The 12721-nt window shown below is 46.5% G+C and overlaps 1 protein-coding gene across 1 annotated transcript in view; it reads left to right on the top strand.

The window, feature by feature from the left end:
- Window positions 1-12721, top strand: part of TGFBR3 (transforming growth factor beta receptor III) — a 177019-nt gene that overhangs the window by 114422 nt on the left and 49876 nt on the right. Inside the window, exon 4 of the mRNA XM_006758203.2 lies at window positions 12387-12570. Within this exon, the coding sequence (XP_006758266.1) occupies window positions 12387-12570 (184 nt within the window). The remainder of the gene's footprint in view (window positions 1-12386; window positions 12571-12721) is intronic.

Raw genomic sequence — 12721 nt, 5'->3', positions numbered from 1 at the left:
GACTCTCCTATCAGGTTTCATTTCAGCAAAGTGTATTGTGAATGGCTTAAGTACTGGGATCTAGGTCACACCAGTATTCCATAAGGGGAAAAGTTTTAAAACTGCTTCTTGACCCACTTCCCAGCAGCATGTTCAGGTTCTGGTCGGCCCATCTCTGGATCGGCTGCACTAGGGTTCCCTGCTCAATATCTGCATCACCCTTGGCAGTCTGGGTATCCTTTCTTCAGAGACATTAAATGTGTTCAGTTCACATTGTGGCGTAGTAGTCACCTTGGTCCTCACCAGGGACTGTTCAGTCTAGACTGGAAAATGGGGGTGAGTACAGGAACATGGCCTATCTTTGGTTAAAGCATCCAGTTTTGGAGCTGAAGTTCCCACCTCCATCCTATCTCATCCCCATCCCCAAGGATATGTTCTTTAGAACCCCATCTTCCCCTGCCCCTTCCCCCAAAACAACACTGTTGTTAGGCCTGTGGTTGTTGAGCCAGAATATGCAGTCCCATTCCTCTTGGGGCTTGCATCAGCAATTCACAGAAGCTGTATCAGTCAGGGATCATCCAGAGAAAGAGAACCAGTAGGAGATATATATGAAGAGATTTATTGCAAGGAATTGGCCTATGCCATTGTGGGGTCAGGCAAGGCAAGTCAGAAATCTGCGGGGCCAGAGGTCAAGAGAGGCAGCTGGACCTCTCAGGCATGAGCCCAGCCTCAGCTCTGCTCAGGCCTTTCAACGACTGAATCAGACCCACACAGATTATCTAGGACAGTGGTCAGCAAACTCATTAGTCATCAGAGCCAAATATCAACAATACAACGATTGAAATTTCTTTTGAGAGCCAAAGTTTTTACACTTCAACTATATAGGTAGGTACATTGTTATTGACTTAATTAGGGTACTCCTAAGGCTTAGGAAGAGCCACACTCAAGGGGCCAAAGAGCCGCATGTGGCTCACGAGCCGCAGTTTGCCGACCATGGATCTAGGATAATCTCCATCACTTAGAGCCACCCGATTATGGATTTGAATCACATCAACAAAATACCTTCCCAGCCAAATCTAGGTCAGTGATTGAGTGAATAGTGGCAGTAGGTAGCTAAACCAAGTTAACATATAGAACCGACCATTGCAGAGGCATTTACATCTTAAATCTATACAATCTGATGTTCTTGCTGTGCTGTATCTGCCATAGTTTCTATTCGGTCACTCCCAGAGCCTTGGCCAGGTTTTGTTGTCCTTGTTTGCTATAAGAGCTCTTCCTTCTTCCAGCCAAGCAATTATTTTGTTTTCATAACAGTCATTACTCTCTGTCTGCCCCTTCATTCCCTTTCTCCTCCACTTTTACCAGCTCAGCTCCTCAGCCAGCCCCCCTGGGAAGGGGAGAAAGAGAAGGAAACAACCCAATGGGGAGAATTTCTGTGTAAGAGGCAGGGACAGGCATGACCCCTGCCTTTTACCCCTGCTCTGCCTCACTGCTTTCCCTTTTCACTCTCTTAAAAGCCTGGCTTTGTATTGCCTCGTTTGGGAGTCCAGCAGACATAGTTTGGATCTGCACTTGTTCCCTTGCTAAAGCAAAGTCACCTAACCTCTCAGAGCCCCGGTGTCTTCAATTGCCAGAGGTGCGGATTCAGAATCTATGAAACTGAGTAAGTGATCAGGAAGAGCCTTCATGGTGATTACTTCCCAGTGTTTGTTCCTATTAGTAGGGGCCAAGAGGAGCTCTGCCTACCCAGCACTGCTGACTTCTTGATTTTGGGTGGTGGAGGGGAAAGCGCTGTAGAGCGAGAAGTCAGGTCTCTGGTTCTGTTGGCCATCCTGCTTTCTACCAGCTCCATGACCCTGGCAGATTCTTTAGCTTCTCTGAACCTTAATTTCCTTCTCTGTAAACTGGAATGTAGATTATCAGTCTTGATGAAGAGGAACTCTCTGTAAAGAGAATTCTAGGAACCTATTTGGAGCCAAGTGTTTTGTGAAATTCAGTTTGTGCCCTTGAACCAGGATTGGCAGATTGGATGTCATTTAAAAGAAAAATAAAATAATCCTCCCCAGCGAGGGATTTCCCAGAAGCACATTTGGAAGGCAAAAATAGACTGAGGATCGTGGCAAGTAATAGTAAGGATGCCAACATTTTATTTATTTTTTTTCTGAAAAACACCCTTTGGATGGCAAATGCACTTTAAGTTTTGGGTCAGGCTCCTCCTAACGTCATGCTAACGTTGGAAGACGCGAAAGGGTAAATTTGGGAGTCTGGAGAGGTCATTTAGTGAGGCCAGCAAGGATCCCTTTGTGGCTTGGGACTCTACACTGAGAAACTCTACATTATAAAGCAGCTCACACTTCATTAATTTGTTATGCTGTGGGGACTGGGTCTGTCTCTCAGATGGAGTGAGATATTCTGCTTCTCTCTCTATATATACATATTTACATAGGCTATCATTTTTGTAACATTTCCATGGGAGATTAGAGTATTGCTTTTTTACTGACTCACATTCAAGTTTGTGTGTGTTTATATTCAGAGGGCAGCATCTCAGAATTTTCCTCTTGGGCATGCGGAAACATGTAGGGTGTTAAGAACAGAGAGCAGTTTCAATCCTTTAGTTCTTTGTATTTCAGCAAAAATAAAAATTAAAAGCAGAGGATGAGCATCATGAGTGTTTTGAGAAAAGTTGTTGAATATGTTTTAAGACTTGTCTTTGAAAGGAAGTATTCTGGTTGTGGATACAGAATAAAAACACCCGATGGTTTCTCAATGGCTGTGTGGATCTGTGTTCTGAATGCACGATTGGCAGGTACCCTTGGCACATGGCTCATGAATATGTAACTTTGCAAATTGTGACTGTAGTTTCCTGGCCATGGAAGTTATTATTTCTTTAAGACAAACTTTAAAAAAACATTGAGTCATGATATACGGTTAATAGAAGACATGCTTCAGATCACGTCTCCCGTCACGTGGCTTTGGAGGAAATAGGCAAGCACAGCCGTCCCAGAAATTGGGTGGGGAGAACGTGTGACTTGCCTCTCAGGATGTGGAGTTCAGTCCTCATCTGGGAGGTAAAGGTTTCAACACTGTTCCAGGACTCTACGTGAGTTTGTTTTGGCCAGACTTTGTGCACAAAATACATCAAAACGTCCTCTCCTTAGTGTCTTTCTATGTGGGCACTGCTAGGCGTTCGAGGACCAGCCTGCATAGATCCTACTTATATATAGTCCTGAATTCTAGAGAAATGCCTGTTCTACTTTACCATATGTCTTTCCCCCCTAGAATTGAACTAGCAAATAACTTGGCATGGCAGGTGCTTCTGAAGTGTGAGTGTTTTTCCTCGCCTCATTTGTTTTCCTCTGTTTTCCTCAGGAGGCAACTCCAAGAAGAGATTTGTCTGAGGGGTATAAATACAGCACAGGGAATATAGGCAATCATAATGTAATAACTATGTATGGTGCCATTTGGGTACTGGACTTATGGGGGGGGGTCACTTTGTAAATTATATAAATGTCTGACCACTATACTGTATACCTGAAATTAATATAAAATAATATTGAAAGTCAACTGTAATTAACAAATAAAAATAAATTAAAAAAATAAGTATTACTCACGTTTACTAATAAAGAGGACACAGTAATAAATATTTTTAGTATCAAAAAAGACATTTGTCTGTATGCAGGAGTCAGGAAAAAGGAATAGGAATGGTAGAAGTCGGGTGTAGGGCAGGACAAAAGAGGGAGAGGAGCTAGTTCTTATTGTGCAGGTGTGGAACTTTCCCCAATGTCAGTCAGATAAAGGTGAGAAGTTGGGTATGAGAGTTTGAGCAGCCCCGTGGAGCTGCAACCTGAATAGCAGGCATTCACCCAACTGATAACTGAAGCTCTAAATGGACCACAGCACTGCGCGCGTGTGTGCGCGCAGTCTCTCTCTCTCTCTCTCTCTCTCTCTCTCTCTCAGAGAGAGAGACTGATTCCTGGAACAGGTTTTCCTCTGAGATCTCAACAGGCTTTTCTATATCATTGGGGAGCCATGGCTCCTCTTATTTCACAAGGCTCATTTCTTTCTCTTTAGATGTGCAAGAAGATGACTCCATTCATGACTTGGCTTTACTCTCCCTCCCCTTTCTTCCCCCCCCCCCCCCCCCACATACAAGGGGAAAATATTCTTGCCTGTTTTCAAATAATCCTGCATGTTTTGCAAAGACTATTTGGAGTTTAAATAATATTCCTACCTATGGCTAGAGCAGTGACCCTGAAGTGTGCGTTGGCATCTCGGGGGCGGGGGGGGGGGAGGTACATGGAGATTATAATGCAGTTTTCTGGACCCCACATTCCTACTTCACCTAAAATCTGCATTTTAACATACTTCTGTCTGTGATACACTGGCCCAGGATCACACTTTGGGAAGCACTGGGCTTGAAATGTCCTCCTGACATTGATATATATTCTGAGACGAGACCAAAGAGCAGATGGGGGGATGGATGAATGGAAATGATCAGTTCTTCCTTCCTTAGGGTCATATTGGAGGAGGCTCTAGGGCAGTGCTGTCCAATTGGAATAAGATGCAAACCACATAGATGATTTTAAATCTTCTATTAGTGAATTTAAAGAGTAAACAAGTGAAATTACTTGTAATAGCATATGTTCTTTGACCCAATATATCCAAAATGATATTTAACATGTAATCAATAAAAAAAGTTGGGATCCTTCCTTCCTTCCTTTCTCTCTCTCTCTCTCTCTCTCTCTCTCTCTCTCTCTCTCTCTCTCTCTCTCTCTCTCTCTCTCTCTCTCTCTCTCTCTCTCTCTCTCTCTCTCTCTCTCTCTCTCTCTCTCTCTCTCTCTCTCTCTCTCTCTCTCTCTCTCTCTCTCTCTCTCTCTCTCTCTCTTTTTTTCTATCTTTTAACTATAAGACACTACAAAGTCTGGTAAGTGTGTACATTTACAGCACAGGTCAGTTTAACTGGCCACATGTCCAGTGCTCAGTGGGGGCACACGGCTCGTGACTGCTACGTTGGCTAGCAGCACAGCAGGGACAGACAGGTGGCACTCATTCCCGTTTCTCGACTCCTCCCGAGTAGAACCTGAGAACCCTGTTCAGCGAGAACATGAGACAGGCCTGCCAGTTAATTTGACCTTCAGATTTATTCACTCATTAGACAAGTACTTGCTGAGTGTCTTTTCTGTACACAGCACTGTTGTAGGTGCTGGGATCTGAGCAGAGCAGATTAAGACTCCGGCCTCCGAAGGAGCTAACATTTCGTGGGAGGCGATGGGTAATAAGCACGTACATAAGCACATTGCATGGCAGTTGGGAAGGTGACCGGGCGGTGCTGTACCATAGGAGCTAGAACATGTAAAGCAGGTCTGGGGGGTGTCAAGGTTACTAGGGTAGGGGCGCCTGGGTGGTGGGATTGTCATTTTACATAGACCCTATCGGGAAGGTGACATGGGAGTGAACTTAAAGGAAGTGAGGTGAAACTTTTAGATCAGACTTAATTACCACCCACGATCTAGTGTGACCTGGACATATTTTCTTTTTTTGGTTGTTTTTTGTTTTTGTTTTTAATATTTTTATTGATTTCAAAGAGGAAGGGAGAGATAGAAACATCAATGATGAGAGAGGATCATTGACTGGCTGCCTCCTGCACGTCCCACACTGGGGATCCAGCCCACAACCTGGGCATGGGCCCTGACTGAGAATCGAACCTTGACCCCCTGGTTCATAGGTTGATGCTCAACCACTGAGCCATACTGGCTGGCATGGGCCTGTATTCTCATCAGGACTGTTCATGGGGGTACAATCCTTTAGGGGTTGGGTCAAGAAAGAGGGAAGAGAGGGGTAGGACTAAGTGAGGCCTTAGAGTATGGCACTGTCCTCACTGAAGAGGAAAACATCATGGGGGGAGCTCAGAGAGAGAGAGACGGATGCAAGTGCCAGGCCTCTGAGTCAGCTGACGTGCTGAGATAAGTGCTAAAACCAAGAGCCTCAGTTCCAGGAAAGTGGTGACTGCACCCACGAGCCAGGATTTGTTCCCTGCCCTCCTCTTGGCAGCTTCCTCCTGAGCCCCGGTGGATCCGCTGAGGACTTTAAGAGTTAAAGCTTAAATACAGGTGTGGAAACAAAAAGGCCGGTTGCCTGTTTGGCTTTTTTTTCCCTTTCCTTTTGCTTTTTTCTTGCTCGTTTGGATGAGGTTGTTGAATGTGATCCAGAAAAAATAATAAACTTGGCTCTCATTGCCCAGCCGTAAGTTCTTGCAATAAAACTTCCAGCACTGGCAGATAGAGTAATGTGCTGCTCTCTGAAAAACTCTGGTAGGGTAGCTAGAATTTAAAATGGGAATGTCGTGCGGTTTAAGTAGGAAGTACTCCGGAGGGGAGGTGGCTCCATGTGGATCTCAGCAGCCTGGGATTCGTCGGACAGGGCCTCGCCTCACGCTCGCCCCTTCCACAGATGCTTGCTAAGAATCAGGATTCCTGGAGCTCAGCGCTCTGTTCAGTCCCACAGGAAGACGCTCGTCACGTCAGGGAACGTCGGAGGACTGGGTTTTAATTAGCCAGCAGGAGAAAAGTTCAGTGGGTTCTGGGGGAAGACAAGGAACGACGGAATGATTTAGTAATTGGCTTTTAGGTGGAGTTATTGGGTGAAAAATCAAATCATGTGGTAGCTTTAGAGCCTGGATGAATGATCATTTCCTGGGCAGCGAGGGAAGTAAGGGTTACAGGAATGAAGAAGTTTTGGCCCCGTCTTTCCTGGAACAGCATTGAGCTTTCATTCAACAATTAATGATCGAGCCAAGCAGTGTGCCAGGCCCAGGAAACTCAGAATGGACGGGTGCTTCCTCGGCCCTCGAGGTGTTCTTTGTCCAGTGAGGTGGCAGGTTTGCTGATAAATGGTGCAGTTCGTGTGAGGTGTGTGCCAGGCACCGTGGGTGGCTCCGATCTGAGGAGAGAAAGGGAGCCTGGGTGGTTTCACAGAGACGGTGATAGCTGTGGGAGGACCAGGAGCAGTTACCAGGCGTGCGGGGCGGGGCAGAGCGGTCCAGGCAGGGAGCAGGCTGTAAAAAGAGCCGGGAGCCCAAAACAGCATGTTCTGTCTGGCACCACGAGTGATGCTACCTGCAAGTCCTGGGTACGTGGGAGAGCGGTGGGAAGCCAGGTGGGCAGAGTCCCTCTTTGGCCATGTGCCAGTGGAGATGCTGAGGTGCTGTCCTGCATCGGCCTCCCAGCTGACAGTGTGGAGGAGGGGGGCAGGGAGACAGAGTTGGCAGCTTGGAGAGTAGGAGGTTACTGTAACAGTTAGTTGAGATGTCGGGGCCAGAAATGAGGTAGTAGCATAGCAAGGACCTACAAATAAGGTAGAGGATGGTGGCTAGAATAAACAGCCCTGGAAATTCTTGCTCTTAACATTTTTAAACGGTTTTGTATTCACTCATGTAGTTCTTTTCCTTGCAATGGCGATTATAACCCTTCCTCATATTAGAAAAATATTTTTCCTCTCTGTTTTTTTGCTAATTTCTTTACATCTGTGCTCTTCCACGAATGCTAACCTAAGCCAGACTCTAATAAGGGTACCATACCATGAAGATGAGGCAGGACTAGAGCTTTGACTAGAAGAGTAATGACATTGACACTGTCTTTATTTCAGTAGGGCTCTCAGTAGGTTCTAGCATGATTCTTTCACAGACAAGGTTGGGACAGTGTGTGGGGTCACCTGTAGTTGGCGAATACCCCATCAAGTGCTGTTTAATATGCGTGGGAGGAGTATAAGTCACAGAACTGAGCCTGTCTTGTCCAGCTCCTCGGGGATTTAGATGAACGTGTAGAAGGTACACATATAAAATTTAGAGATACTGACAGCCAGCAGAATAAAGATTTTTATGGGGTCCCTAGGGGCTTGAAAAATGGATTTAAAGAATAAATAGAAGTCTTTGTTTTCATATTAAAAGAATTAATGGTGTAAGGGAAGGACGTGAAGAGGCTTGATCTAATAAAATAAAGACCCATGGATTTAGGTACATCATCACCACTACCACCTCCCTGGTGTGAGCTGCCACTCTTTCTCCCCTGGTGAATTCCAGAAGCCTACCACCGCTTTCCTGCGCCTTGGCTCTCTCCAGTGTAGCCCGGACATGGCAGCCAGAGTGATCTTGTTAAAACATTTGTTAGGTGTTTTGATGAACTCTCAGTGGCGGCCCATCGCACCTGCACTACATCCCCCAGTCCTTAACCAGGGTCTGCAAGGTCCAGTGGGACCTTGGTGTCCTCTTTGAGCCCCTCTGACCTTTTCTCCTACCCGTCTCCTCACGCCTGTGCTGCAGCCACTCTGGCCTCCTTGCTCTTCCCTCCCCGCGCCAAACCCTTATACCTGCTGCTGTCTTGATCATGAGTGCTCTTCCCTGACATCAGCGTGGAGTGCTTTCTCTCTCTTTTCAAATAGTATCTTCTCTCTCTTTTTCTATTAAATGTGTTTTTATTGATTTTAGAGAGGGAGCGAGAGAAACACTGATCAGTTGGGGGAGCAAACGTGCAACCCGGACATGTGGCCAATCGGGAGTCAAGATGGTGGCCTTTTGGTGCAAAGGATGATGCTCAACCAACTGAGCCACGCTGGCCAGGGCTTCATGGTTTGCTCTTTTATCTCCTTTCGGTCTCTGACTGTTCAGGGACTTTCTCAGACTTTCCCCAGCACAACATGTAAAAGTATAGTACCTCTCTCCTCTTCTCTCAGCTAATTTTGCGGTAGCACCGATTATTAAGTATTGTACTTATTTTGCTCCTCTGGCTTCCTTACTAGACTGGGAGCTCCACAAGGAGGGGGAATTTTTGTCTCTCGCCTTCTCTATTATATCCCCAACACCTAGAACAGTGCCTGGCACAGAGTAGGTGGGCCCTCAGTAAACATTTGTTGGGTATATATTTAAAGGGTAAAACAATGAACCTGAGATAATAACAGCGTTCAGCTGATATAAAAGCTAATGTGATGTTGGGCCTGATGCACTGTCCCCATTATAGAAAGATTTATGTCAGGAATTGGCCAGCAAGTCCGAAATCTGCAGAGCTGATGTTCCAGTTCGAGGTCTAAGGGCAGCGAGCTGCTGTAGGACAGGAAGAGCTGCTGGGCAGGGGAATTCTCTCTTACTGGGGGAAGGGCCAGCCTTTTGTTCTATTCAGGCCGTTACTAGTATGTGATTGGGTGAGGCCCACACACATTAGGGTACGGGCTATCTGTCTTACTTACTCACCAGTTTAAATGTTAATCTCATCCCAAACACCCTCACAGGAATGCTCAGAAGAGTGTTTGACCCAATATCTGGGCACCCTGTGGCCCAGTCAAATTGACACGTAAAGTTACCCATCACAGTACATTTGTCAGACCACACCCAAAACCCCCGAGTCTTGTCCCAGGCACCACATTTCAGACTGCTGGCGGAGACCTGCCGGCCACGGTGTCTGGGGACTAGCTACAGTGCCCCAAAGAAGGGAAGTGGTGGGCAGGGTTGAGTGACATCTTCAAACATTTGAAGGCTTGTCTCCTGGAGGAAAGAGGGAGACGTTTTTTGGTCTGGAAGACACAGCTAAGTGGATGGAAGGCAGATGTTACGGACAGAAAGTAAGAACAGAAATCTTCTGCCTTGGAGCTAGCAAGGTCTTCTTTCCGGAAGGGCTCAAGCAGAAGCCATCTGTGACCAGGAGTCAGTCTCCTGTTCTGAGCTCGCCCCGGTGCCGTCCTCTGACCTTGATGAGCATCAGCTTCTCTGAGATTCCCTCCTCTCTGCCAGGGAAATCACCTTGTCAGTGTTCCTGAGGGTCGGGTGGGAATGACAGGATCTTCTAAAACTCGCTGGGGGTTGGGAGAGGCTTTTTCAGAGCTAGAACTAGTGGCCAGTGGGAGTGCTGACTAACACCTTGCCACACAGAAAGTTCCCACTGACCTACAGTCAGGGACACTTCCCTGCTCCTGGCAGCTTTACTTCCTTACTGGAATGTGCCTGAGGAATGGCAGTAACTCCTTTTCCAAATCCCTCAGCCCTGAAGGTAGGACCCTTGCTGCTGCTGGCCCGGGAGAAGGCAGACGAGAGCAGGGCGGATCTTCAGTTACTTCAGGATACATTCCGGAGCTGCTCCCTATTTCTCCTCTTACCGACCCTGTTCACATTCTTGCCTCTGGAATGTTCCAGGGTGACGTATCCCACCTTCCCCTTTGAAGAAATGCACTCTGTGTATAACGTATTTAAAACCCGGGGGATTTATTTTATGGCCATAACATGAATGAGAACAAAAGGAACAGAACATCCAGGGATGCTTGCCTAAGCATTCAGCACTGTGCTGGCCGTGGGACAGAGGCCCCTGGGCTGCTGGGGATTGTTTCGGTGACAGGCTGCATAAAAATGACTTTTTAACACAAGTGCTTTTCGGTGTAAAGAAGATTTTACTGCAGAGCTTAAGTCAGAAAACCAGATAAACATTGTTTGAAGTTGCGTGTTGACAAGTAGTTGAGCCTCAGATGATTTATACATAGGTTGGCATGGCAATTGTTTGGCAGGTAAATGGCTCAGAGGTTTTCTTCTTTTTTTTAAAATGTATATTTTTATTGATTACAGAGAGGAAGGGAGAGGAAGAGAAAGATAGAAACATCAACGATGAGAGAGAGAATCATTGATTGGCTGCCTTCTGCACCTCCCCCACTGGGGATTGAGCCCACAACCCGGGCATGTACTTTGACTGGGAATCGAACCATGACCTCCTGGTTCATAAGTCGACGCTCAACCACTGAGCCACGCTGTCCAGGCTCAGGGGTTTTTTTCTTATGCAGGAGATGTCAGAACAAGGCAGAAGCTAAGCAGTACCCATTGGTTTTATTTATAACTGGCATTGGGACATTTAGCAAATGTCCTTACCACACTTGATAGCACTGTGTGGAGCTTAATACATAGTAGGTGTTCAACAAATGATAACGACTGTTAGTGGTCATAGTTTACGGTCAGGTTATTAATAATTAGTTCTGGCCCTCCCAAGCCAGTACAAACCCGAAAGGTTCTCTTATTCTGCATTAAGTACTTGAAATAAAGAAAGAGCTGTCAGTTTGGGGACCCAGGAGATGTTTGAGTGGTAGTAACATTCAGACAGTCCAAAATACAGACCAGGATTTCTCAGTCGCAGCACTGTGGACATTTGGATAATTCTTTATAGTGGGAGCTGCCCTGTGTACTCCTGTAGGATATTCAGCGGCACCCTGGTCTCCACGTGCTAGCTGCCAGTAGCTCCTCTCTCCCAGAGTGACAGTCAAAAGTGTTTATAGACATTGTCCCCCTGGGAGACAAATCCCCTCTGGTGAGGAAGCCCTGGTGTAGAGGAAGCTTCGAGGTGCCCACCCTGGGCCTGACCTATGACTGTTTTTCAAATTACGGATCCCTCAGTGCCCACCAGGACAGGGCTTCTCAGTTGTGGATGAACCATTTGCTAGGTCAGCGGTCGTTTAAATACGTTCAGCAAGAGTGTGGGACTTGCCCTAACTGGTTTGGCTCAGTGGATAGAGTGTCGGCCTGCGGACTGAAGGGTCCCAGGTTCGATTCCAGTCAAGGGCATGTACTTTGGTTGTGGGCACATCCCCAGTGGGGGGTGTGCGGGAGGCAGCTGATCGATGTTTCTAACTCTCTATTCCCTCTCCCTTCTTCTCTGTAGAAAATCAATAAAATATATTTTTTAAAAAAAGAGTGTGGGACTTGCATAAATCATCGCCGAAGTTTTATTAGGCTGAGTCTAACAGCCTCTTGACTTCATTATCTGTGGGAAATGGGGGGTGGTCTTAAAAAATAAACTGAGTGCACATTCATCTCACTGCCAGGAAGTAGTGTAAGGGGTTAGAAGACTGGCACTCTCTGGCCATTCTTGGTATCTCTGTGCTCAGGAGAACATAATCCAGAGAGGCTCTTGCTGTGTCCCTGTGGCGGTGATACTGCAGCAGGGGAAGGCTTGGAAGTCTAGTTCCCCTGCTAGCAGGACTTGGGGATTGCTTGCCCTGATCCTGAAGCCCATTCATTCCAAGCCCATGACGACACCAAGACTCGACTTGAAACACTTTGAAAGATGGGTCTTCAATTTAGATATCTGGAAAACAGCCATGATAATTCATATGCTACAGACTGCAGCGACTCTGCAATCTGTCCCCACAAAGTTCTTTAAAAATGTAAAGGGACAGCCTGTGTCCTCGGTAGCTTTTTCATTAGCGGGGAGAAGTAGGCTTGAGGTTATTCTGTAGTCGGTTGCTGAAAAAAGATACCCTGCCTGTGGGACAAGGGAAGAAATTGGATTGACAGATACCAGTCAGTTGTCTGCTAAGTGCTCTCTAATTATGACTCAGCTCCAGGTGACTGCACCACGTTCAGTGTGCAATTCTCTTTCCTCTAGGTGTCTGAGGGTTCTGAGGTCCACTTCTCATCCAGAAACTTCTCATTGTCAGCAAAAACAGAAGAAAGGAGCTTCCCACATGGAAATGAACATCTGTTAAACTGGGCCCAAAAGGAGTATGGAGCAGTCACTTCCTTCACCGAACTCAAGATAGCACGAAACATTTACATTAAAGTGGGAGAAGGTACATTTTATGTGATTTCAGTTAATGGCTGATTTACGGCAGTCCATTGTTTTCTTTCCTGAGACCAGGTGGTTAGGGTAAGGAATCATGCAATTACAGAATGTCGGAGCTGGCAGGGACCTGAGGGATCCCTGGGGCCTGTTCCCCCCCA

The sequence above is a fragment of the Myotis davidii genome, unplaced genomic scaffold (assembly GCF_000327345.1).
Source record: "Myotis davidii unplaced genomic scaffold, ASM32734v1 scaffold674, whole genome shotgun sequence".
NCBI lineage: Eukaryota > Metazoa > Chordata > Mammalia > Chiroptera > Vespertilionidae > Myotis > Myotis davidii.
This window is presented reverse-complemented; position numbering and strand designations above follow the sequence as displayed.